Here is a 27,689-nt window from a genome sequence, read left to right as displayed (position 1 = left end):
ATGTACAAACACACACGCGCACACACGCAAACACACACACACACACACACGCACGCACGCACGCACGTAAGCACGCACAGACGTCGTAATCAATAATTACATTTTCCCTTTTTTGACAAAATGAGCGCAGCGAATTGTACATTTGGAAGTGTAGCACAAATGCTCCCAAAGTGGAGGTACTGTGTGCGTTTTTATGCCAACAGACGTGTTTTTAATCCGCCTCGTGCTTTGAGGTGATGTTGCGGGGATTTAGGGGTTAAGGGAGGGTGTTCGACTTGCTAATACCCATATCTGCCACATGGGGTGGGGGTGGGGGTCACTGGAGGAGATTCCCCTGCTGTCTACCCATCTTGAGCCTCCCTGACTGATTGCGGTTAGATTGTAGTTGTCCGTCGCAGTGGTGGAGGAGGTCAAACAGTCCAGCCAGCAGCCCGCTCAGAACAGGCAGGAGCCAGCCGAACATTGTGCTCAGCGACACACGCACTTTACTGCAACTTTTCTCTGCACTTCTTCCCAATCAGTAAGTAATCAAGCCTCTTCGCCGACTTTGTGTGGGTCTTGAACACCGAAAAGTGTCTTTTTTTCCTCTTTTAAACGCACGAATAATTACCACAAGCACGGCGATTTAATTTATACAGGTTATTTGATCTGGTCAGCGCCTAAAACTGAAAGTTTCTTCAAACTACCTGTGTTTCGCTTAATGGCGTCTTCTTTACGAATGGTGATGTGGCGCGTGTAGACTAAATTAATAAACACCAGTATTCAGCGCTGTCTATCGCATCATCTCATCGGTCTTGAGAAGACCTCTTTCGCCATTTCAACTTGAATTTTGTAAACTGTATGGCAAAAACCGGAGTTGTTGACACATAAATGACCACAGAAGCATAAAGTGTATCTGATCATGAATGTTAAACACGAAACAAAACATTTTAATTGGTAACAAAAATTAAGTAAAGGTACAAACGATTGAGTCGAGGAAATCTGCTCTCCTGTTTCCCTGTCCCTGACACCTTATCAACAATTTAGTGAGACATTTACAAGCAAAACAAATGCCCATCTTAACAAAATATTTACTACAAAGAGGTTGCATTCCGTAACTGTGAAACTAACAATGGTAACATTTTTCACCATTATTTATTTCAGACACCCAATTCCCCCACAGAAATCCAGACGAGAAAAATAGTGTGTGGCTGACCGTTACTGAGTGAACACATTTGCTAAAACAACAATAATATTGTGGTCACACGAGCAAAACCTTTTGTCCTATTGACTGATTTGTTGCTCCCTTTAATAGCTGAGTGCTTATAAGGAGCAGCTGGCTACAGATAGAAATGTGGGTCAGCATCAGGAATGATGGCATCACAATTAATACAAAATCTTCCCCTTCAAGCCCCTGGGCCTCCTATGGCACCCTCTCAGCCACAGCAACTTTCTCCCACAAAATTTGAGGCTATAAATCAGGGTTTCCTTCCCCCCAATGTGACCTTAATTACCTTCCCATATCCTGCAAACTGAGATGTTGTTTGGATTATGCTTCGCAAGAGTTCACAGCTGTTACCAGTTAGGTTTTGGATGTAGCCAAGCACCCGCTGCACTCAAGAACGATGAGTTTAACTTCAATCTAATTCCTAGTGTAAAATTTCACTCCAATAGTCTGCAAACTACTGTTCTGCTTAGCCACTAAGAAAAAGAGCCTTGACTGTGGCATTGCACAAGTCCATAACCTGTTTCCCCTGTTCGGTGGAATTGCCCTGAAGCTGTTAGTGACTTTAACGCAGCTCAAGCTGCTCTTCACAGTTTTTCTCCTCAACAAACAAGACAAATGTAAGCGGAGAATTTTTTTCAGTTGTTGGTGTCAACTGTCATTTGTTTTTATAATATAGTAGAGAATGAACGTTTTTATGAAGTCAAATAGTATCAATTACTGGTGTTTTGTCAACAAATCAAGTTAAATAATTACAGTTTGAATGATACAACAACTCATTATTTGAATACTTAGGGAATGAACGTTAGTAGTGACACATCAGGTAAAAAAAAAACAATAAAAAAACAAGCCCTAGCAATTCTTCCAAGTTTACTGATAAACATTAAATACAAATGTGTTTTCCATTGCAAAATGCATTGAAATATCTAAATATACCTACAAACAATTTGAATGGGGATTCCTTTTTACAAAAGTAAGTGGTTGCCTATTGATATGTCTGTTTCCTAATTATTGTGAGAAGGTATTAGTATGATCCGTGTCTTCTCATCAATGAATATCATCAACAGGAACATTTTGTCAAATAATAATTTTATAATATTCTAAATATTATATATCATTTCACAATAATTTTCAAAAGTGTGTCTCAAACGGGTAACCCTTCGTATATACCATCTGACACCAAGAAGTAGTTCTCACTTTAGAAAAGGTCGGTGAATCCTAATCAAGATTGTTGCACTTAATCTGTTCCTATAAGACAAAGCTACTATCTATATACTATTTTCCAAATATATTTTTATTTTCCTTTTGCCTGGTTGCATTTCAGGTCTTATTTTCACTCTGTGAAATGGTTTTCCTAAGCTGCTGTCCATACGGTGTCACCGAATTGAGTAATTGTAGCCCCCATGAGGTTTACTGCGGGCTTTAAAGGTCAAGTTCACTAAGCGCACAATCATTCTGAGCATTTTGCCTATTCCTGGATTTCAACATCCTTCATGTTGCCATCGTGACACAATATGGAACTACAACACAAATTAAGGGAATCAAAAGTATTCGCTTAAAAGGAAATAAAGCCTTCCAATGAGCCCAATAGATATTAGTATTTGTATTCGAGTATAGCTATTAGTATTATTCATCAGCAAGAGAAGATTAGTCAATAATAAAACATTTATCTTGTATGTTTTAAATCAGATAATGTGTAAGCAAAATGTAATTGCTGATTTGGGGTCAGTGATTGCCAAGCTGCTATCTTAATGATAGTACAGTCATCCCTCGCTACTTCGTGGTTCATTTATCGCGGCCTCAGTACATCACGGATTTCTCAAAACAAAAAAAAATCAAAATTGAGGAATTCGGCTCCAAAGTTGCCTGCACGCCAGCAGAAGGCAGGAAGTGCTCATGCAATCGTGAATTAAAAAAAAAAAAAAAAAACGATATACCGTAATTGCCGGACTATAAACCGCACCAGCTAAAATTCAGGGATATTTCAGTTTTTTTCTTACATAAGCCTCACCGGACTATAAGCCGCACGTGCAAACGAGTTTTTTACAAAGAAAGACAGTACACAGAAAGCCTTTTTAACGTTTTAATAACATACTTGAACATGTCTTTCTAAACATTGCCTGTGACGCAGCAGTAGTACCGCAGCAACGCGGAAGTGTGCACGCGAGTTATTAGCAAAGAAAGACTGGACACAGAAAGTTTTTCTAAAGCTTTAATAACATACCTTAACATTTCTTTCCAAACACTGCCTGTGACGCGACAGTAATACCGCAGCAACACGGAAGTAACACAGCAAAGTCACTGAGACGCGGCGGTAACACGGTAGCACAGCACTAACAGGGCTGGTTAAAAAAAACGTACCAGTAAAAGTAAAAAAAGAGCCGTCTTCATCTTCCTCCTGTGCACTGAAACCATCAAAGTCTTCCTCCTTAGTGTCCGATTGGAATAGCGTTAGATATCCTTTGCCTCACACTTTCTCAGTCTCTCTTTCGTCGTCGCTTATATGCATTTCTTCGAGTGTGAAGAGGGTCTGTTCATGCTAATCTTATTCATGCACGAAGCGCTAAATCACATTAAACTAGCGAGCGACACGTATAGCTTAAAAGCGGCATCATATGCATTTCTTTTGTCCCCCATAATGACAGTTTGTGTATAAAAGCTTCCTGTCTTTGTGTGAATGCGGGTGTGTGCGTGATGCGCGAGACGATCAAAACACAAACTGGCACGTCTTCTTCGGCGCATTATCTCTTCTTCGTCTGTCTCGCTCTTGCTTCCTGCTAGAGCGCCCCCTGGAGACCGGAGGCCGTAAAAATCCATAATTACGTTCCAGAGTAGACACAAAATAATGTCAGCAACATCGACTGCCTTTGGCTTAAAAGCGGCATCATATGCATTTCTTTTCTCCCCCATGATGACGGTTTGTGTATAAAGGCTTCCTTTCAGTAATGTCCGTCTTGATCGCGTTTTGCGTGATGCGCGAAATGTAAACACAAACTAGCACGTCTTCTTCGGCGGTGTAGCTCTTGCTTCCTGCTAGAGCGCCCCCTGGAGGCCGGAGGCCGTAAAAATCCATAAGTACGCCGCGCCGCTGTTTAAGGTTCAAAGTAACCTTCTGAATAAAATGCATTAAAAGTTCACATTCATTACAACTTGTTTTTGGTGAGCAAAATGTCAGAAGAATTGAATTTAAATGCTGATTGATTGGGTTTTAATACAATGCAGATGTCCAAACAGCGCCACTGTTTTGTGTAATCTCTGAGTGACATGGCAGAGTAAGAGAAACGGTTTAGAGCACAGGTGTCAAACTCAAGGCCCGGGGGCCAGATACGGCCCGCCACATCATTCTATGTGGCCCGCGAAGACAAATTGTGCATCAAATTCACGTGTCATTACTAGAATTGCAAATTGTCTTCACTTTTAATAATATCTTTTTTTTAAAATATTTGACCAGTTTTTACTCGTTTGATTTGAAAACGAGTTATTTGTCAGTTTGTTTTGTAGCTTTTACTGTATATACTAGTGTTAAGAGTAAAAGTGATCAAATCATCACAAAAATCACGAAAAAAATCTTATATAAGCCGCACCTGACTATAAGCCGCAGGGTCCAAAATTTTGGAAAAAAGTCGCGGTTTATAGTCCGGAAATTACGGTATTTTTTTTAAATTCAGGAATTATGGCATGAAAGTTACCCGCACGCCAGCAGAAGTGATAAGACTTCTAAAAGCATATTTACAGTATGTACACATACTTTGTTATAAAAAAGTTGTTATAATAATAAGAGTTCTAAAAACATATTTACAGTATGTACCTTGTGATAAAAGAAAAGTTGTTATAATAATAAGAGTTCTAAAAACATATTTACAGTATGTACCTTGTGATAAAAGAAAAGTTGTTATAATAATAAGAGTTCTAAAAACATATTTACAGTATGTACACTTTAGTTAACTACATATGTTACACGCACACGTATCATATTTATATTTGTTATTTATAAATTATTTCCTGTATGTTATTTATACTATTAATATTTTATTTACATGTTTGAAACGATTCTTTAATGTTCTAATGATACCATATGCACTTACGTATATGGTTTCATATACACTTATTGATACACAAAAAATGTACGTATGTTAAAAATGAAAGGATGACACTACTTTGCGGATTTTCACCTATTGCGGGTGGTCTTGGAACCAATTATCTGTAATAAACAAGGGATTACTGTACATAGTACACACTGTTGCTTTAAAAAGGGAAAGTCAACCCCAAATTTTCATTGTACCGTATTTTCCGGGCTATAAGTCGCTCCGGAGTATAAGTCGCACCAGCCATAAAATGCCCCAAAAAGTGAAAAAAAACATGTATAAGTCGCTCTGGAGTATAAATCGCATTTTGGGGGGCAATTTATTCGACAAAATCCCACACCAAAAACAGTCATGAACGAGCAACAACAGGCTAAACGATAGCAACAACAGGCTAAACGATAGGTATGCTAATGTGACAAACACAAACAAAGAGCTGAGAACGGGCCTGATGTAACATATAGAGTGATTAAGGACAACTATTACATGAATAACATGTTTATAAAACCATCGGTGTCACTCCAATTCATTAAATCCATCGATCATTCGATACGATAGCAACAGGCTAAACGATAGGTATGCTAACGTGACAAACACAAATGAGGAGCTGAGAACGGGCCTGACGTAACATATAGAGTGATTTAGGACAACCATTACATAAATAACATGTTTATAAAACCATCGGTGTCACGCCAATTCATTAAATCCATCGATCGTTCTTTGTCAACAATGGCTGCGCGCGGCTGAGGGCGCTTGCACTTCAAAATATTCCACAGGCTCATATAACTATATAGATAAACTATATTTCAAATAACTATAATATAAGCAATAATATTATCAAACCATCCGTGCACTTTAAATCCATTAAATCCATCGATCAAATTCCTTGTCCTTTGTCAACATCGCCGCGCGTGCGCCCTGACGTCAGCCTCGTCTTTATTCCACAGATCTAGTATATAACTATATTGTAGCGTTAACAAAGTACAAGGATAGACGTGGGTTTGGTAAACGGCTCTTTATTCCACAAAACAAACTTCCAAGCGTGTGGCGGCGTGGACTTCCAGACACGAGAGCTCCATGGCAGAGGACCGGGCGTGCGTAATGCCCATGTCCGAGCCCCATGCACCGTTCGCGGACAGCCACTCGGCCGAGCGCTGGCCCCCGACTCAGTAGAGTAGGACCGGGCGTGCGTAAAAGCCATAATAGTTTTTCAAACCTTCTATGTCACTCCAAATCCTTAATTCCTTTAAACTCTTTGTCCTCCGTGTCACTTAGAAATGATCACCGCTAATGATGCCGGTAGTCCTTACGTGGGTCGCGCCGCGCGGTGCCACTGACGTCACTTGAAATAGTAATCCATTGGTACATCACGGTTCTCCAAACTTTCTTTCTGCTGCTCGATTACTGTTTTCAGCTGCATATTTTACAACTTGAAGTTTGTAACTTGCAAAATATGACTTTCTTTTTGGTGCCATTTTTCTTAAGCCCACCCAGTTGATGAGTCACGGCCAACGGTGAAATTTAAAGCGCCCTTATCCAGTTTCGTCTGAAAATATAATTTTTTTCAGATGTAGTTTTTTGTTTTGTTTATTTGGTTGTTTTATCAAAGACAAAGTCTGCTTTATTGTCGATTTTTTTTTCTTTCATATACCAAGACACACAAAGAAATTGAAATTACTTTCCCACTATCCCTCGGTGAGATAGTACACATATGCATACAAGCAACGCAAAAAAACCCAAGAAGGCATAAACAATGAATAAATAAGAGTGTTGAATAAATGATAAATAAACAAATAATAATAAATAATAATAATAAATATAAGAGGAGCAGACAGTGGACTTGGATATGGTCCTTTAAAGTGTTAATTGCTTTATTTGATGTTTTCTCTATTTTTTATGTTTTGAATATGTTCAAGATAAAGATATAAAAGAATGTTAAGTGATCAACTATACTAAAAATAACATGGGAAGTGGTCAACTATACTTTTAAGTGATGTCTTAATGATCAAGTAAAAATTTGTGAAAAAAACATATATAAGTCGCTCCTGAGTATAAGTCGCCCCCCCACCCAAACTATGAAAAAAAAACGCGACTTATAGTCCGGAAATTACGGTAATAATTTGTTCTGTGCAGCCCAACTAGTCAAAACACGGTGTTGTGATTAATGTTTCATTTGTAGAATAGGAATCAAACAGGCAAAATCTATTTTCATCCTTCTCATGGGGTGGCCATTTTGCTACTTGCTGTCGACTGAAAATGACCTCACAGTTGCTAGGTCTCAGGTCACATCCAATCACGGCCCGCCAATTTTCTGAAGCTGAGCCTTGGTTTTGACTTGAAACATGGCAGTTGTGTTGTAATTTTCCATTAACAGCACGCAGCAAAATGACTGCCCTCTGAGATTGACAAAAACGGGTGGATTTAGCTGCTTAACAACACATAGTCCACAAATGCAATAAATCTCAATGACATGTTTAGACTAGTGGGGGCACATATAACATTATTGTAAAGAAAATCTGGGGGTTGACTACCCATTTCAATGGTTGCAAATGCTTGCTTTAAATCTTGAACATATGCCATATCACTTTGTTAATTTCCAAAAGACTAAATGGACCATCAGGCGGTGTCAGGTCTCACAGTGGAAAGTTGCGTCTTTCAACCATCTGCTGTTGTTTTCTCAAGAGGAGGAGATGAAATGATGAAGCAGACCTCTGCGTCTCAAATTCTCTCTTTTGTTCCTTGAGAGACAGAAAAGTGTGTGAAAGCTGCCTTTGTTCTGGTGACCATTCAGGGTGGGAGGGAGACTTACTGTACTATTGAATGTGTGTGTGTGTGTGTGTGTGTGTGTGTGGGGGGGGGGGGGGGGGGGGGTTGCCATCACGTGGAGAAAAGACATGACTGGTTGTTTAGCGTTGTTTTTGTATACTGCGTATACTGCCTTGTTCTCGTCTGGGACAAGTTGCAAATTCTGCACATATATTAAAATGTATTGATCTTACTATGATAGTTTTATTGATTTGTGAGTACCAGTTAGCTCAAGAACTCAAGATCTGATTTTCTAAACAGCAACTTCATCTTTAAATGAAGTCATCGCATAGCTTTTTTGTCTAACAGAAATTGGTGATGGTCCGCATTATAAATATAATGAAGCCAAATGTTATGCAAGTTTTATATTTTTTTATGGCAGAAAGTTGCAAAACAAATTTGCTTTCAAACAGTCATTGTGCGTAAAGTCACACCAGATGACAGAAATGGACTTCAACACGCATTGTGAGATTTGGTTGGATTAGCATGCAAATTAGTCATCATTATGAAGAAAAAAAAAAATCACAAGTTACAGGTTAATATGAAGAGGGCCGCCTGCCTGAGATGCACAATAATCACCCCACTGCATATTTGTCATTGTTTGATTACAGTAGGTGGCTATGCTTTGTAAAATAACAGTAATTCAATGTGTACATGCGACTGTACACCCAGTTTGGGTTAACCTAGTGTTATTTATCTTTAACTTTAGAAAGGAAAAAAAACTAAGCTACACATAAGGAAAATGTGTATCTAATCGGTCTACAAAATGAATTATGTGTATGTATGTATATAGTATGCTGTAAACTAGCTGGACATTTGCGTTTGTATGTCGATCCACTGTTAGTTAAACTTGCTGGGGCAATGTTTGCATTTGACATACTTACCCGAATCTGACTGGTAGAATGTGACAGGGTGGGCTGAGCTTTATGTGCAAAAAAGGTGTGATATTACATGACTGATATCCTGATTTTTCAATGTTAAAATCTTGAATTTTCATATCTTGATTTGTATACAATAGTATGAACTTCAGAGTGACAAAAACAAATCTGGGTGGTATTTGCCTCTCGTGTGAATCTAGTCTTTGGAAAATAAAGTGAATGGGTTTATTTATTTCTGTACTTTATTATAAAACCAATTACTTTGGGAATTATCATTTATAATGGAATGCTTTTGTTGGTATGCGGTAGAGTGTTCTCCTGCTATATAGCAGTTCACCTTTTGCGGACTTGCTGTTTTACGGATTCTTTTTGTCAGTGCATAATGCATTTTTTCTTTTGACAGTGTAGAAAGGTTTCTTTTTGAAACAATAATTGATTAAAATACAATACATTTTCATCACATTTGGAAAATATAATCCCATTATCAAATATTTTTACTCTGTATCAACAAGTACTCATTGTCAATGCTTGTACTTATAAACTCAGTCAAAAAAGTGATGTCGGTGCATCCCTAGTATTGCTCCACTGGCTATATAGAATCTTTTATTTATTAATTGTATTGTTTTCCATTTAAAAAAAAAAAAAGTTTTGTGAATGTGGGGGAAAATGAGAGGAACTTGCCATCAATTTCATACAATTTTAAGGAAAAATACTAAATTCTAATATTTATTATCCGGGTATAAAATTACCTATATTTGTATAAATAGAGCTTCTACATCATCTGAGGTAATGTATGTATTAGAAAGGCGGATGACTTCCAGTATTGTTACTTTAGTATTACATATTTAGCCGCTCCTTGTAATGGTGTGTGAGTCACTGTTTCCTTAGTGCACTAAACACAACAAAACATCAACAATTCAAAATCTCAACTAATGTTAGTTCAACTCGTATGGCTGGCTTGTGTGTTAGTGTTCTGTCGTAACGCAGTGGATGTAAACAGTAATGCTCAGAGTTAATAGGATGTCATTTGTTGTGTAAATACAGTCACTGCAATTATCCTGATTGAAGAAAAAAGACAATAGATAGCTATGATGTGCAATGTATGAAATTTAACTTCTTGACCTACCCCTCCATCCATGTCTCACTATTGAAAAATAAAGACCTGAAGCTAAAGGGCTGAATCTTAATACTTCTATTTTATTACGTAACTTTAGAGGTCAACACAACCATGAAAAAGTCATAAACTGGTTAATATAAAAATTAAATAAATGCCTTTTTGAGCATAATGTGCTTTGTCAGGCTGGGCTATGTGGCTGAAAAATGTAGTTCACTACGTATTAATATTTATAAGTGTAGTGAACTAATACTCTCTTAATACTCTCCGGACTAATTTATTTATTTGGTGGGCTCATTATTGACGTACTCCAGTCATATTTTGATTTTTGTTATCTTCTGGTGGAATATGATATAGTTTTTTTGTACATGTGTATTTTCTACCATGGTCACACATTATTAACGTAATGCCAGAGGCTGCAGGCTGATGGAAATTTGAACAGGCTGGGCTTGACTTTGGACATGCCTGCTTTATGTTAAATATTGCAATAAAATAGGGAGAGCAATATTCATCACCCATATTGCATGTTTTTGTAATATCGTGCTGTCCTAGTATCCAGGGGCCCCTACATTGATTTGCTTACACAATCCAAGATCCTGTATAAGGGGTGCAAAAATCTTTTGACCCTTATGACCTGCTCATAAAGCTAAATAAGGTGACGTCCAGACTAGCTCTCACTAATGTTGTAGTCAATTGGTGTGTGTGAACCTTTGGCATCCGTTAAATGAGCAACACATTTTAGCATTGTTATTGTTTATAAACTGACAACGAATACTGTTGCAATGCTGTTGCAAAGTATTTTTTTTTGTATTGCTAGATTTCTGCATAAAGAAGCCACCAAAAATTCGCTGTAGCAAGTAAGTGGGAAACTGCTAGGAACCAGATGGATTAAATTGATAATTTATACACTCTGCTTGATCGGAGGAACATTTTGACCCAAAATGACCCACAAATGAAGTTAGTTCATCAGTTGCAGTTGGCTGATAAGAATTCTCCATCTCAGGGCAAGTAATTTTAGTGAGCCATCTGTCAATATATTTTTGTTGTATCCCACTAAGGCACAGGTGTCAAACTCAAGGCCCGGGGCCAGATTTGGCCACTTCACATCATTTTATGTGGCCCGCAAAGACAAATTGTGCATCAAATTCATGTGTCATTACTAGAATTGCAAATTGTCTTCACTTTTAATAATTTCTTTTTTTTAATTTTTTTTATTTATTTTTGAACAGTTTTTACTTTTACCCTCTGAAAGAAGCTATGATTACAATGCGGCCTGCGAAAAAAAAAGAGTTTGACACCACTGGTTTAAATCTAGCGTTAGGGTTTCAAAGTAGGGTTTCATACTAGAGTTAGGGTTTCAAAGTAGGGTTCAAAGCTAGGGTTAGGGTTTCAAACATGGGTTTAAAGCTATGGTTAGGATTTCAAACTAGGGTTTCAAACTAGGGTTAGGGTTTTTTTGAGAGTCTTGTTTGCCTGCTTGGTCATGCAGTTGGTTGATCTATGTATATTCCTTCTTAGTGGAGTATGTTCTCAACGTCGATTGCCTCTCGAGGTACTGGCTGGGCCCGCGTGGGTCAGGGATGGAAAGTCGGGTACGGAGGACAATGCCCACCTATGGCCAACACTTCTGAACAGTTTGAGTGCAAATGGAAGGACAGTCCAGGAATTTAACATGGGGGGGGGGGGGGGGGGGTGTATTGCAGATTGAGAGCAGCACTATAAATACTGAAATCCCACAGGCGTGTCTTCATGCTAGTGAATCAGCACTGTCACGCACACAAACACGTCAGTCATCAGACGTGTTCAGTTATGTTGATCAGGCAAGCACATTGAGTATAGGTGGAATCTGCCTCACCTATTCAAAATGGACCTGACCTGATTGTATTTACATCCCATGGAATTTACTTTCAATAACCATCAGTCAAAATAAAAGTAGCACAGTGGTGCAGCGTAACAGTAACCCATTTCCACTGATGAGAATTTGGGTCATGTCCGTGACCCTCACATTGACTGCTGGAGGATAACTGAATATGAGGCTCCATATTTCACCCAGATTTTCATAGATTTATTGACGAGTGGCCATTACGATACAGAGAGTGTAGTAAGAGATGATGGTGTGATGGTGACACGTTTTGGAAAACAGACTGTGGGTGTTGATGTTTTGCTGTCAGAGAACAAATCAATACTTTCCCGTTAGAAATCTTAAGCTTTATATCAGGGGGTCACCAATGTGGTGACTGCTCGTGGTCAACAGGTAGCCCTCACATTATATGAGTAGCCTGCGAGCCTGTTCCAAAAGTAGCTCACCAGTGATGGGGCATTGTGATTTTATAGTTGCCATTTGAAAATGTAAACTGGCAGAAATTGACTGTATAGAAGAAAAGGTATTGCACATTGATAGTTATATATTACCTAATTATTGGGAGATATTAAGGATAAATTTCTGTTTACCTTTCCACGTTTAAATAACTCAATCAGCAATACTTGATTTTTTACACTCACAATTGCACTCAGGACTACCAAAAGACTCAATTAATAATGTGATATGAATTTCAAGCTATCACTAAGCTGCTTTTTTTTTAAGCGGTTAAGTCCAGTCTCAGATTTTAACATTTTTAACTGTATGATGTCATTTTCTGCCACATTTCTAATTAATGTTACTGCACATTGTGACTAGCCAACTGTAACATGAAACATTTCAAGAAAATCGCAAATTGAATCCAAATTGCAATATCTGTGTGTGTGTGCGCGTGTGTGCGTGTGTGCGTGCGTGCGTGTGTGTGTGTGTGTGTGTGTGTGTGTGTGTGTGTGTGTGTGTGTGTGTGTGTGTGTGTGTGTGTATGTATGTATGTGTATATATATATATATATAAATATATATGTATAAAAATATACATATATGTATACCGTATTTGCCGGTGTATTGGTCGACCTTTTTCGATCCAAAATCGACCGAAAAAAATCGACCTCGACTTATACACCGAGTCATAAAATTTAACTTCGTATTCATCGCTTCAAATGTGATGGTAACCAAGGCCGTTTCTCATGCATCTCATTGTGCGTTGCACTTAGAAAATTTGAACCGGGCGGCGTGCGCGAGTGCGCGGCCCGCTGGAAGTCGAATGAGGCGCCGCCACCACCTCCGCGGTGCTTATAAACAGCCGATCCGCTCGGCGGGGGCTATTTTCGGCCACTTGGCTCGTGCGCACGGCCTCCCGGATGTGCCGGGCGGGTGCGCGAGCTCGCCGGCCGCTGGAAGTCGAATGAGACGCCGCGACCACCTCCGCGGTGCTTATAAACAGCCGATCCGCTCGGCGGGGGCTATTTTCGGCCACTTGGCTCGTGCGCACGGCCTCCCGGATGTGCCGGGCGGGCGCGCGAGCTCGCCGGCCACTGGAAGTCGAATGAGGCGCCGCCACCACCTCCGCGGTGCTTATAAACAGCCGATCCGCTCGGCGGGGGCTATTTTCGGCCACTTGGCTCGTGCGCACGGCCTCCCGGATGTGCCGGGCGGGTGCGCGAGCTCGCCGGCCGCTGGAAGTCGAATGAGGCGCCGCCACCACCTCCGCGGTGCTTATAAACAGCCGATCCGCTCGGCGGGGGCTATTTTCGGCCACTTGGCTCGTGCGCACGGCCTCCCGGATGTGCCGGGCGGGTGCGCGAGCTCGCCGGCCGCTGGAAGTCGAATGAGACGCCGCGACCACCTCCGCGGTGCTTATAAACAGCCGATCCGCTCGGCGGGGGCTATTTTCGGACACTTGGCTCGTGCGCACGGCCTCCCGGATGTGCCGGGCGGGTGCGCGAGCTCGCCGGCCGCTGGAAGTCCAATGAGGCGCCGCGATCTCCTCCGCGGTGCTTATAAAGTGCCGATCGGCTTGGAGCTATTTCCGGCCTCCCGTTGGTGCCGGGTGGCGTGCGCGAGCTCGCCGGCCGCTATCTCCTCCGCGGTGCTTATAAACAGCCGCATGCGCACGGCCTCCCGGAATTTGAACACATTTCGTCAATAAATTTCGCATATTGAATTTTGAAGTTTAATATAATGCAACAATTGAGCTCGACTTATACAAAGGATATATCATAAAATCGTAAATTTCCGTCGAATTTTAGGGGGTCGACTTATACACCGAGTCGACCTGTACACCGGCAAATACGGTATGTATTAAATGAAGTTTGACATTTAAAGATACAGATTTTCTTGCACTGAAAAATGTATTTACACTGTGACATTTGATTCTTTTTACAAGGATATTCATTTTAATCCACAACCACCATGAGTGAAGAGTAAACTGGTTGTAAGCAATATGGACACGCCTCCTTCCGTGCTCACAGATTGAGTTTAAACTGTTTTTTCAAATTTAATCCTATAGATTTGAGCCACCCAGTCCTGACCAGACAGGCTTGTTGGAGCCCCATTAGAATGGGATTAAAATGACAGTTGGTGGGAATTACATTTTTGCTATCCTCCTCTGCAATTTAGCTTGTTGTTGCAAAATGTTTTCACATTCTGTAAATGCAGTAGCAGTAAGAAGAACCAAATGTGCTACCTTTAGACAACTCTGTCAAAATGCTCTCAAAACAAAGACTAAACCAATGTCCTTGGTGGTTGCTGCACTTGCAGTAGCCTACTGCAAGTGCAGCAACCACAGTATTTTGGTTTTAAAATGCCTACACAGTATTGCAAATAAGATTTGGTTACCAGCTACAATGAGTTGACTCTAAGCGATCAAATGAACTCATCAGTCCATTTGAGGTTACTTATATTAGAATCAATCTTATGTCTAGTGGCCTGTGTTGGTTGTTTGCATACTTCTATCTCGCAGACTGCTACAGACGTGTTGAAACACAAAGCAAGTCTAAACCAAGTGAAGCAGGTCCACCCCTAATTAATTTGCAACTGTTTTACATGAATAGCATTTTCATTCATGTGTATACCTTTTATACATCTTTATATGCTAAATTGCTTTCCTCTCCTTGAATGCTCACACTACTTGTACAGATAACATGATACAAGTTGTGCGTGATTGTGCGTGTGTGTATTTATCAGTATTTATCAGTGCAGGAGCTTTACTGCTCTGCACCTCTATATCACTAGAACAATGTCAGCCACATTTCCTGTGGAATTACATTCATGCCCTCTCACCTTTACAGATAAAACATCATGGGGAAAGGATGCGTGACGGCGACCAAGTACTTCCTGTTCATCTTTAACCTCATCTTCTTTGTGAGTACAGTATCATTATTCAAACTTAACAATATGTATTGATTTAGATGTAGAACGATTGCCAAATTATGTCAACAATGATGTGACTAAATCCTCATATTAACAAGGCAATCTGAGCTCCGATAGAAATTAAGTTATACTCCCGACTATTTTACCATTGTCTTGATAAAATATATTGCAAGATCAAAATAAGTCAAAAGACACTATAAACACGTAATAAAAGTGTTATGTTTTTAGTTATTAACTTTATCAGTGGAGTGGGGAAAAGGAGAAGAGGACTACTCCACTGAGAAGTCTTCCCATAAAAGTTTCCTATCATGCATGTTTATTTTTTTTTAGAGATTGATTTTGGCATACCAATTAAGGAAACCGCACTTTCAAAAAAAAAAAAAGTGAAATGTCACAAGATTATTTTTCTACCATTTTAATTTGATCGTTTTTGTATCTTTTTTGATGACCTCACTTATGCTATCACCAGTGAGTTTGTCTGTCAAAAATCAAAGCAGCAACAACATAGCACAACTAGCCTGGTTAGAAAACGCGAGTGAAACAGCACAGGTCTTTCTGCTCGTGTATAGGAGCCATTCTGACTGTTTAGTGCTTTATTTACGTGTTTGGCAAAAGTTCAATGTGTCTGTCAACACGAGACTGGCTTCCACATTCATTCAACGCAGCAGCATCTGTGATTGGTTGAATGAATTGTACGTAGGTGGAACGTTACCTTGTGACAACATTGTGACAACATTTAGCGGGAGCTATTGTGATACATAAAGATTAGCCGTTTATTCTCTTAATCAAAGAGCTGCTACATTTAAATAACATTCACTTTAAATAAATGCTTTGGTTTTCAGACATTATGCGATGGCGATTTGTGAATGGATGATCATGAACTGGAAGGTTGAACTTCTGCCTATATATGCAATGGCTTCGGCCTTAAGCCGCAGCGGGATATCACTCGTTTTCACCGCAATGTGTTGTGTATGTTGCTAATTTGCTACACAGCACAAGAATTGAAACACAGATTCATCTGCTCATCCATGCCAAGACCATACATGGAAAATAGAATGTAAACAGTGGTGATTTTTCTGTGAAAATTTTGTACCTAACTTAGGGAAAATATTGATTACCCAGGCTTGACCTAGCAACGGATAAAATCTTTTCCAGCATACGTGTATAGTGGTGAGCACATCTTCCACAAAGGGTTGAGAAAAGCCTGGTTCGAATCTCGTTACTGTGCAAACGCTTCACTGCACATTTCCAAAAATATGCATGTTGGTTCAATTGAAGACCAAATTGTCTAAAGACGTATATGTAAGTGTAAATGTTGTTTGTTTTGTGTGTCCTGCCTGTCACCTGAATTCTAGGATAACAAAACATTTGATAACCATGAAGCCGATTTATTGTGTTTTCAGATTTTGGCATCATTCTTTCTCATTTCCTTCCATGGAACAATATCTACAATAGCAACTACATTTTGCTGTTATTGCATATGACTAAAACAATGTCCACAGTTACAGCATGTAACTATGTCTGACTAACGTTTTTTTTTTCTTCTCAGCTTCTGGGTGGCGTCATCATGGGCTTTGGATTGTGGCTCCTCTTGGACAATCAGAGCTTCATAGTTGTGCTTAGTAAGTCCCAAATTCAAAATAAATATTTTCACTTCAGTCGTAGTGAAAATAAACGAGTGCTTCTTTATTTAAAGTGAGTTATTTACCATATTCTCTTTAGTTTATTCAAAAAGTTAAGTAATATGTAATATTAGTGCATGAGATGTGTGTCTTTCTCATATCATTTGATAACCCAGTAAAGGGGTTTGAGTCAAACCTTTAAACCTTTAGAATATTGGAAAATCTATCACCTAACTATCGGCGCTTCCCAGATGCTGGTAATATGCACATTGTTTTGCAATATTGTGTTTTGTTTTATACCTTTACTGCATGGCCTATCTTGCATGTCTTTTAGTTTTCTTTTGTTTTGTGAGTGTATGTGCTTGCTATGCGTTCGCAGATAGTACAGCAATTCTCATTGGTCAAGAGATGTATTGCCGTCTTAACGGCATCTTTGAGTGGCTAATCTTTACAGTTATTTTATAAAACGAAACTCGATATTGTGAAATATAGGGCTGACGTCTGCGAGTCGGTTAGTCGGTCCATAAATTTTTGGCCGACCAAATTCTTATTGGTAGAGCAATCGCTGATGTCAAGTCCAGAGAAAGAAAATGACTTTGGGTTAAACCATTATTATGGTTGCGAGAAGAATATAAACAGGCTGTAAAATTGATTAGAAATTGAAATATTATAATTTAGTGAATCAGATGTATTTTTATTAATAAATATAAGTCTGAAAGTCATAGGAATGAAATTTGCTTGCCGTTTTTTACGTCACAATTGTGAACTCTGCAACTGACAGGAGAGACCACTTAACCTTGCCTGCAACCTTGCCACAAAAACATGAGACTCTATCTTTTCCCAAGCCTTTATAAGACCAATCACTAAGCCACCATATGTTTGCGGGTAGGATACGAGCTGTGATCAAAATAAGAAGGCCGGGGGAAACATGACATCACGAATGCAATTGTCGAGTTTATTGTGAGGCCCATTAATGTTGTGGAAGGTGCTGTTAGAGAGCACACAGTGCACTTTAGCCGATTTAATTAATCTTGGGATAACGGTTGACTACTGCCCAAGTAAAATGACGTACACATTACCAGCATGTGAAAAGCCAAGTTAGTAAAGTCATATGTTTTCCTAATATTTTAACAAAGTTTGATTCCCACCCCTGATGGTGGTCGCGGAACCTAGAAAGGGAAACTATCTTTACCCCGCAGCCCAAGGTCTAATTAGCTCTCTGAACAAAATGAACTGTAAAATTAATGTAATTCAAACTTAATAAAAATCATGCCAACTATAAAAAACATATCATGCGGCAAGCCCAAAAAGTTTATAAATGAGTTTCTGTAATTTAAAGTTTGTATTCCTACCCATTGCTTAGACTGTTTGTTTCTAAACTACACTCCCTCCCAACATAAGATTATGTGGTGTGATCTAGAGCAAAAATGGACTCTCGTGTTTGTGGTTATGTTCCAAAGTCAGCATTTTTATTATTGAACTTAACAGCGAAACATTACTGAAAATGCCAGACAAAATCAATCTAGGATTCAGAAGGCACAACATTAAAATATCTCAAATAACAGAGTACAAAAAGATATGTTTTTCCGTTGTATAGTTTTCACTGATCCGGTGAGTTGTTTGAAATAGAAGAATGTAGGCCAATATAAATGGAGCCAGTATTAACAGAATGAAAACAGGCCAAGGTCTGGCCGCAGGCTCTTGGAATGTTTAAGTATCATTGAATATCTATAAGACAAATGAGAAAAAAAAGGGTTCAGCTTTTGTACATGAGGATACAAACTTTTTTTTTTCCATACACAGTGACCTTGAAAAAGGTTGATGAAAATACTGAAGTCCTCTCACAGGACGGTGAATATTTTGTTATGGCTTGTAGCGTCTTGTAGAACTATTAAACACATGTGTGGAGCAGATTTTCATTTTTGTGTCAGTGGTTTTAAACAAGAAATGCATTGTCCAACACAAAGACTCTTTCCATTCTTGTTTGAGGGCTGTCCCTTTAAAAATAAGCGGTGCTCCTCTATTTAACGCTCCGTTTTCAAATTGGCTTCAATGAACCCTTTTTTCCTGAAGCTGTTGTGATTTGATGTTAAGATTACTGCTCTTGTGTGCGCCATCTGGCTACAGTGTGCAGCTTTTTGCGGCGGTATTTCAACCAGATCAGAATCAGACCCAGATTGCATGTGTCCCTGTATTCTCTTCATGACAAAAGAACAATGAAATTTGGTAATATTGTATTACTACATGTTTCATTCTAAATCGGTTACATTTAATTGGCTAGAGATTCTTACTGAAATGTGCCTTTAATGGAGTGTGTAAAATAAACACACTGTATGAAAACAGGTTGGTTCACTTGATGTTGAGCTGAAAGTGGTATATTTTCTGTTAAATGACTGGAAGAAGGAAGCCAATTTTACAGCAGACATGGATGAAATTATTACAATTAGAATCCACAGCGGGGGGAAATATGACCCCTTGATGGACAAGAGAATGAACATTTAAAAAGTTTGCATGCAAATAGTTCAAAAGTTCCAAATACAACCAATCTGGCGGCTGCAAAGAAGTTCCTCCCCGTTTTCTTTAAGTTCACACATATACATACACCAACATGAAAAGACAGTTATCTTTTCCGTTTGCCTCAACTGTTGTCTACAAAAGATATAGTGTCTGTTTTGTAATCCTATGATAGGAGAGCAACAAAAGGAGGCAGGAGAAAAGGGACCTTTTTTTTCTTCAGCGTTCATATGATGCGACAATCTAGATGGCAAATAGAGTGCAAATAACTCAAATTCTGTGAGTTCACTGTTTTCCAAAAGCACAATTTTGCCATTACTAGCTGTTCAATGTCTCGTGTGATAACTGCTGGGTTTTTCCCTTGTACCAAAATATTGTCCGCTATTCTCATAATACTTCATGCGGTATAATTCCGTCAAGAAATAGATTAGCCAAACTTGTTTAATAGCTGTCTTGGTTACCTTCGTGTCATAAATATCCTTTTGTTATACCTAAAAAGGGCATCTGTCATCGCTTTTGTCCGTTCGACAATCGTCACAGGGACGGAATGCCGACCTCTGGAAATTACCGTATTTGCCGGTGTATTGGTCGACCTTTTTCGATCCAAAATCGACCGAAAAAAGTCGACCTCGACTTATACACCGAGTCATAAAATTTAACTTCGTATTCATCGCTTCAAATGTGATGGTAACCGAGGCCGTTTCTCATGCATCTCATTGTGCGTTGGCACTTAGAAAATTTGAACCGGGAGGCGTGCGCGAGTGCGCGGCCCGCTGGAAGTCGAATGAGGCTCCGCGATTTCATCCGCGGTGCTTATAAAGTGCCGATCCGCTCGGCGGGAGCTATTTTCGGCCACTTGGCGCGTGCGCACGGCCTCCCGGATGTGCCGGGCGGCGTGCGCGAGCTCGCCGGCCGCTGGAAGTCGAATGAGGCTCCGCGATCTCCTCCGCGGTGCTTATAAACAGCCGATCCGCTCGGCGGGAGCTATTTTCGGCCACTTGGCGCGTGCGCACGACCTCCCGGATGTGCCGGGCGGCGTGCGAGTGCTCGCCGGCCGCTGGAAGTCGAATGAGGCTCCGCGATTTCATCTGCGGTGCTTATAAAGTGCCGATCCGCTCGGCGGGAGCTATTTTCGGCCACTTGGCGCGTGCGCACGGCCTCCCGGATGTGCCGGGCGGCGTGCGCGAGCTCGCCGGCCGCTGGAAGTCGAATGAGGCTCCGCGATCTCCTCCACGGTGCTTATAAACAGCCGATCCGCTCGGCGGGAGCTATTTTCGGCCACTTGGCGTGTGCGCACGGCCTCCCGGATGTGCCGGGCGGCGTGCGCGAGCTCGCCGGCCGCTGGAAGTCGAATGAGGCTCCGCGATTTCATCCGCGGTGCTTATAAAGTGCCGATCCGCTCGGCGGGAGCTATTTTCGGCCACTTGGCGCGTGCGCACGGCCTCCCGGATGTGCCGGGCGGCGTGCGCGAGCTCGCCGACCGCTGGAAGTCGAATGAGGCTCCGCGATCTCCTCCGCGGTGCTTATAAACAGCCGATCTGCTCGGCGAGTGCTATTTTCGGCCACTTGGCGCGTGCGCACAGCCTCCCGGATGTGCCGGGCGGCGTGCACGAGCTCGCTGGCCGCTGGAAGTCGAATGAGGCTCCGCGATCTCCTCCCGGTGCTTATAAAGAGCCGATCCGCTCGGCGGCAGCTATTTCCGGCCACTTGGCGCATGCGCACGGCCTTCCGGTGGTGCCAGGCGGCGTGCGCGAGTGCGCTGGCCGCTGGAAGTCGAATGAGGCTCCGCGATCTCCTCCCGGTGCTTATAAAGAGCCGATCCGCTCGGCGGGAGCTATTTCCGGCCACTTGGCGCGTGCGCACGGCCTCCCGCTGGTGCCGGGCGGCGTGCGCGAGCTCGCCGGCCGCTGGAAGTCGAATGAGGCTCCGCGATCTCCTCCGCGGTGCTTATAAAGTGCCGATCCGCTCGGCTGGAGCCATTTCCGGCCACTGCGCATGCGCACGGCCTCCCGGAATTTGAACACATTTCGTCAATAAATTTCGCATATTTCTGATTGAATTTTGGAGTTTAATATAATGCAACAATTGAGCTCGACTTATACAAAGGATATATCATAAAATCGTAAATTTCCGTCGAATTTTAGGCGGTCGACTTATACACAGAGTCGACTTATACACCGGCAAATACGGTACATATCTAGTAGAAAAATAACGACGTTTGGTAGGCCTCTGTCCAGAATGCACATCACCGAGTTAGTCAGAAAGGAGAAGTGGAGAAAGACAAGATGTAAAATAAGTTTTTATTTCTCAAGTGTTAACGGAGCAAACTGAGAGCGAGAAAAAGCGAGTGGCTGCAACAAGACAGGGGAACTGAAGAAGATGATGCATACACACAGAGAACGTCTCACTATGCAGTAGGGGGGGGGGGGGGGGAGTGGTTGTGTTGGAGGAGATGAGGATGTTTGTCTCTTGTCAGTGGCAACGCTGCAGGTGTCCTGCGCTCAGACACTGGGCCCTTTCTCCTCTGTCCAGCATTAACATGCATCACATCAGCCTAGTGTGCTCACTGCCTTAGTCACACACGCTCGTCACCGGTCTGGCGAGGGTGAGTCTGTCCCCCCTTTTCTCAGCGGCGGTCATCAATGCAGTCATATCTTGGAAAGAAACGCAACCAGCAGAGGGTTTAAGTACAGTAGACTGATTCGCTTTGTATGGGGACGTAATTGAGAAGCTGCTCAATGGCACATTTTGAGAGAGTCAGATGATCACAGATAATCGCAGTGTGCATGATGAATGGCGGTAAAATCGTCAGTGTATCTGTGTCCAGTTAAAAGCATCAGCATAGAATTTTTTCTTTTTTGTCAGCACCGTAGATTAAATACTTCCTAATGTAGTTTTTAGTTTTTGTTAAAATTACACTTTATAATTGCAGTTTGTGATCTTTTACGTAGTATGGATTAATACCATTTAAATTTAATCCTTTATAAGGCACACAAAAAGTCATATTATTACACTTTACGTGGAAGGGACTTCAAGTCAAATTGCTACACAGCACAGGTTGTGAGACGAAAGAGTTTTTTTTTTTATAATGGATGAAGTGATATTTTCTGTATTAAATATGAATTAATGATATTGTCAAAGTGATCATCTTCATAATGTTTTTATCATAAATAAGATTTATTTATTTAATTTTTTTATTTCACCTTGCGAAGAAATTGGAATTAAGATTATACAGGTATAATTTTGATGTAGAAGTAAATGTCTGAGCAGAAAGGCATCGCATGGTGTAAACAAAATCTGCCTTTAAAGAAACAATTACTCTACCAAGGTAGCGCTTTCAGAACTTCAAAACAAGAGGGAATAACATCTGTTTTGCTACTGTATCAATTAGACTGCCCTGTGTTTGTCGTTGTACCTTCTAAGTAGCTGCAAATGTTCAGGTATGAGCACATGCAGTTCGTCATTTTTTATTTTGATGTGATTAGCCTGCACAGATAATGATAGCTTTGGTGCTTGCACTTTCTATTCATCCCCCCCCCCCCGTTGATGTTACACTCAAACATGTTGGTTTTGCATTACCCGAATGCTAAAAAGTGTGGGGATTTTCTTTTAGCATTGTTACCAAACTTTGAAACAATGTTACTGCCTCTAAGTTGGCAGTATCTTTCGGTCAACAAGGACTTCATCGATTTGGAGGACAGTTTAAATTTCAGATTCACTTTCCTTTTGTATTGGTAACTTCTGACCTCTGCACTTGTTCTTTCCTTGCAGATGACTCCATAGCTGTCAAGGCCGCGTGCTACATCCTAATTGGAGTTGGCACTTTCGCCATGCTTTTGGGCTTCCTCGGTTGCTTGGGAGCTATTTATGAGATCCGCTGTCTGCTTGCTCTAGTGAGTGAATTTGAAAAATTAGAACAATCCCATAGTGTTGTGATAAGTCAGAGCAGAAAACACACCCAAAATATTACACCTTTCAAGCTCTTAATGTTCATGATAAAATGTGTCTGCAAAAAAAAAAGACATTGATGGTAAAATGTGTCTGCAAAAAAGTAGTCCAAAAGCTTGATGTTATTTTCCATTGATTGTCCTCCTTTCTATTCAGTACTTCACCTGCCTCTTGTTGATCCTCATTGCTGAGATTGTAGCTGGCGCCCTCATCTACTTCCAGAAGGACGTGGTAAGCGGCATATTATTATGTGGTCTTCACACTCTACAAACAACAATCGTCCTGAATAGAAAGCAAAACCTAGCAACACAGTACAGACGAACCCCCCGTTTCGAACGTCCCCAGGTTAGAACAAATCGGAGTTCAAACCAAAAATTCAAAGATTTTTAACCCTCAAAACCAAACGAAACACCGGACTGCGAACAGCTTTCCGAGTCGAGGCTAGCCAACAGCGTCTCCGCGTCTCCGCGTCTCCACGTCTCCGAAGCAACAGTTCGGTTTGGCTCGACAAGCTAAACTGCGTCTTGAGATTGTAAAGCTTCGGAGAAGACATGACTCGGAACAAAAATACTGAAAAGGGTGACGCAACAAGATGTCATCATCAATAGCTCAGTGCTCTCAAGTGACCGGAAGAAACCTCTACAGTAGATGCAGCAGCTCTATGTTCTTCGATAAGAGCCAAATCGACTGCCTTTAATTTAAAAGCAGCGGCATCATGTGCATTTCTTTTGTCCCCCATAATGAGGGTTTGTGTATAAAAGCTTCCTTTCTCTAGTAATGTCCGTCATAATCTCGTTCTGTCTCTTTTTCGTATCATTTGTGCGGCACTATTTGCCTGGGGGACGGACATGGGCTTAACACACCACTCGTCATATCCCTCTGCCCAGCAAAGCGGTCCACAACTTTTTTAATAACGAGTGTATAAGTGTGTTAGACATCACAAAAGTCACTAATTATTACGCAAAACTGTCCATTATTGCTACGTCAGAACGGATTAATCCGTTTTCCATTATTTCTTATGGGAAAAATTTAGCCGGACTCCAACCAAATCGGAGTCCGACCAGTTTTCTGGAACGAATAATGGTCACAGTCAGAGGTTCTACTGACATCAAACTCAGTGGTTAACCCACCCTAATTGAAATAGAAAGAAATTGGTTTGCAGCGCCTCCTAGTGCATAGTATTTCCAAATAAAGAGCTCGGGAGTGTTCCAATTGAAAGTTACATAAATGCATCTGCAAATTGTTGTAACACAATAATATAACTTTCAGTTGTGTATTCAACACAAATTTTTACAGACTTTTTTGGGGCTCATTTGGGTCGCTCTCAATGGGAAATGCTGGCCATTTGTTTAATGACTTTGTTCTTATATTTGTATTGTTTGCATCCAAGTGGAAACACTCTTGAAACAGAAGTTGTCCATAGTCCTCAGAACATTCAATGGATTCTTTCTCTGAAATCTCACATTTGGACATATCAGCTCCCTCGCCACAAAATCTGCCTCTCTTCTCATAGCGCTATGTTTATTTATTTGTCTCAATTCTCATTGGATTTATCAGGTCTGAGGCTACTAAGAGTTTAAACTTTTACTCAAATTACCTACAACCCCTACAAAGGTGAAAATACCGTAAAAAAACAATAAAAAAAACAACTTTCATCAAGAAGTATAGTCGGGTCAATGGAGGGTGATCTTTGACAAACATAACATCAGTTTGAACAGAGTGAAAAATATCAAACATTAATTATATCATTTTGTCAGCATCTAAAAAATCATGGCCAAAGTTTTATTTAGCACCCACTGAAAAAAAATATTTTATACATCACCTCAGGATCCTGGCCATCTCTGATAAAATCAGCTACATCTTTAGTTTAGTTAAGCACATCTTTTATTTCTTTCTATTTCTTATATTATTATTAAATGTAGTCGAACTGGAGTTTGATTCTGTTTTCTGGAAAAAAAGACATTATTTTAGGGGGGGGGTGACGATATGGAAATTTTCTTTGACATGTTGCGTCATGTAGAACAATTTGTGTTTGACCTCTGTGACCTGTTTTCCCATAGTTAAATGAAGAGATGTCTAAGATTGTATCCAAGGTCTTGGACAACTATCCAGGCAACTACTCAACCACAGCGCAAGCGTGGGACTTCATTCAGAGAAATGTAAGCCATTAAAAGTCACATCTCAGTCAAATTTGACAGATGAATTTTTCAAATGATTCTCCTTTGGTTGGACTGGTGGCGGGTGCATGACGGCTTGGTACAAGGAGAAAAACACCTACTCATTAAAAAAGGTGGTTTTGACAATAGTTGTAAAATATCTGATTTGGGAAATGGGCCTACGTGAGCATCACAAAGAGAATCTTGAAAATCCGTTTGAAGTTGTATTTTATTCTCGCTCTTGCAGATGGAATGCTGCGGCTGGAATAGTCAAAGCGATTGGAACGGAAACATGGTGATCATCAACAGTTCTCAACTTCTGTTTCCCTGCTCGTGCTACAACATGTCCCTCGCGACTGGAAACGTCTCAGAGAGCGGCTTCTGCGAGGCTCAGACACCAGAATGGCCCGTATACGACACGGTAACATGATTTTGGGAATTCTCACCTGAAATGAGAGCAGTGAAATTTCATCTTCTGGCGTATTCTTCAGGGTTGTGCTCTCAACGTGGAGAGCTGGCTCCTCACCAACATCGGGGTTGTTCTGGGAATCTGCGTCGCAATCGCTTTGATTGAGGTACACAACAACTCTCATGAATTCAATTCAAGTTCTCAGCGGGAGTTTTAAGTGAAGTGCTGCTCAAGATGCATTGCCAAGCAGTTTCTTCAAATAATAGCTTTTTGTGTTTCTGACAGCTGCTGGGGATGGTTCTCGCCATCTGGTTGTGCAAGAACATTCACAGGGAGGACTACACCAAAGTGCCAAAGTACTAAGTTCACCACACTGAGTTTGGCTTGAACTGAAGCTAATAAGGCATTTTTCCACTTAATTTTTGGTTAAATGTTTTTTCCAAATGTAAACCTATGTGTTAGCTTTACATTTAGTTGATAACCTCTTTTGAGGTAGTTTTTTTTTCAGACCAGTCTTGCTCGAAGCACTTTAAAAAGGTTTTGAAACTTTTGATCCAAAAGTGATGTTGCAAATGTTTTGACTGGTTTAGAGGAACCTGCAGGAGTTGGGGAGGGTGGGTGGGGGTTGAAGAAGGACGGGTGAAATTTCAGAAAGTTGTGGTCCTTTATTAGTTTTTACATTCTTAAGGTTTTAGTTTTTCCCTGAGATTCTGCGACCAATTTACAGAGCTGTCAAATCCCCCAATTCTGGTGAGGTTTTTTTTTTTTTAAAGATAGTTATTCTAGCATTATATATGATTTTATGACTTTGTATATAATTTCATTTATTATTTCTGCAAACCTGACCCTAAAGTACTTCCATGTTTATCAATGCAAGCTGGTTGCTCATTGTACTTTCAAAACTGTTTTCCTTCTCTTATTGTATAACTTATTGACTATAACAGAAGTAATGTAATGTTAAAGAAAAACTTTTGGAATTGATTTCCAATGTGGGTGAGCAGGTACATAAAGGTCATGCACAGACATGTTTACTTTAAAATGTTGGGAAACAAAGTGCCAAGTGGGCTGATTTGATTTGCTTTTTTAAAACACATTTTAAGTTTTTTTATTCAATAATTATTTTGTAATCCAATTTCAACTTTTACCTGAGAAAATTTGGTACTTTTCTTATGTATAAATGTGTTGTCTATTCTGTACAGTGAGTATAAAAACACCCTACATTAACCCTTTAATGGTGTTCTAAAAGGTATGACTTTTTTGTAACAATGTACCATAGACAGACTGGGAAAGAAGATGGCTTAGTAATTTCGAACTCACAACATTAATTCTATTCTGTTTCCCTTGCCAATAAAGTCATTACAATTGGATGAAGCCGAACATCCCGATACTCTGTAACATGTCCAACATAACCCATAGACAGTTTTCCTGCGACTTGACATGCTGCCATCTTGGGGCATTATTTTCTAAGTTTATTGTTTTGTTCTGTGCTTATTGAGTGTTTGAATAAAGAATTCTCCTGATCTCAACTGCTGTCATTTTTCTGTATGCGGAACTCTGAGAAAAACAATTGTATGTACTCCGATTCCCCCCCCCCCCATTTTTGCTCTTTCAACTTAGTTTGGCATGAAATATGAACTTCAACCTCACAGTGGCATCATAAGTTACTAATGAAAGATTAGAATCAAGTCAATTTTTTTCTCAAAGCTCAACCTTTGAGAAGAATGTCCA

General features: G+C 40.5%; 1 protein-coding gene across 1 annotated transcript; it reads left to right on the top strand.

Annotated features, from left to right (window-relative positions):
- Window positions 1-293: 293 nt before the first annotated feature.
- On the top strand, window positions 294-27,487 carry LOC148400181 (CD82 antigen-like). Its single transcript, XM_088371647.1, has 9 exons — window positions 294-520; window positions 15,231-15,303; window positions 16,862-16,934; window positions 23,220-23,341; window positions 23,553-23,627; window positions 25,457-25,555; window positions 25,800-25,973; window positions 26,044-26,127; window positions 26,247-27,487. Exons 2-9 carry the CDS (start codon window positions 15,241-15,243, stop codon window positions 26,322-26,324), a joined length of 768 nt encoding a protein of 255 aa, XP_088227773.1. The 5' UTR covers window positions 294-520; window positions 15,231-15,240; the 3' UTR covers window positions 26,325-27,487.
- The last annotated feature ends 202 nt before the right edge of the window (window positions 27,488-27,689 follow it).

The sequence above is a fragment of the Syngnathus floridae genome, chromosome 3 (genome assembly GCF_059516105.1).
Source record: "Syngnathus floridae isolate MCC-2025c chromosome 3, RoL_Sflo_1.0, whole genome shotgun sequence".
Lineage (NCBI taxonomy): Eukaryota > Metazoa > Chordata > Actinopteri > Syngnathiformes > Syngnathidae > Syngnathus > Syngnathus floridae.
The sequence above is the reverse complement of the archived record's forward strand: the minus strand, read 5'-3'. Positions and strand labels throughout refer to the sequence as shown.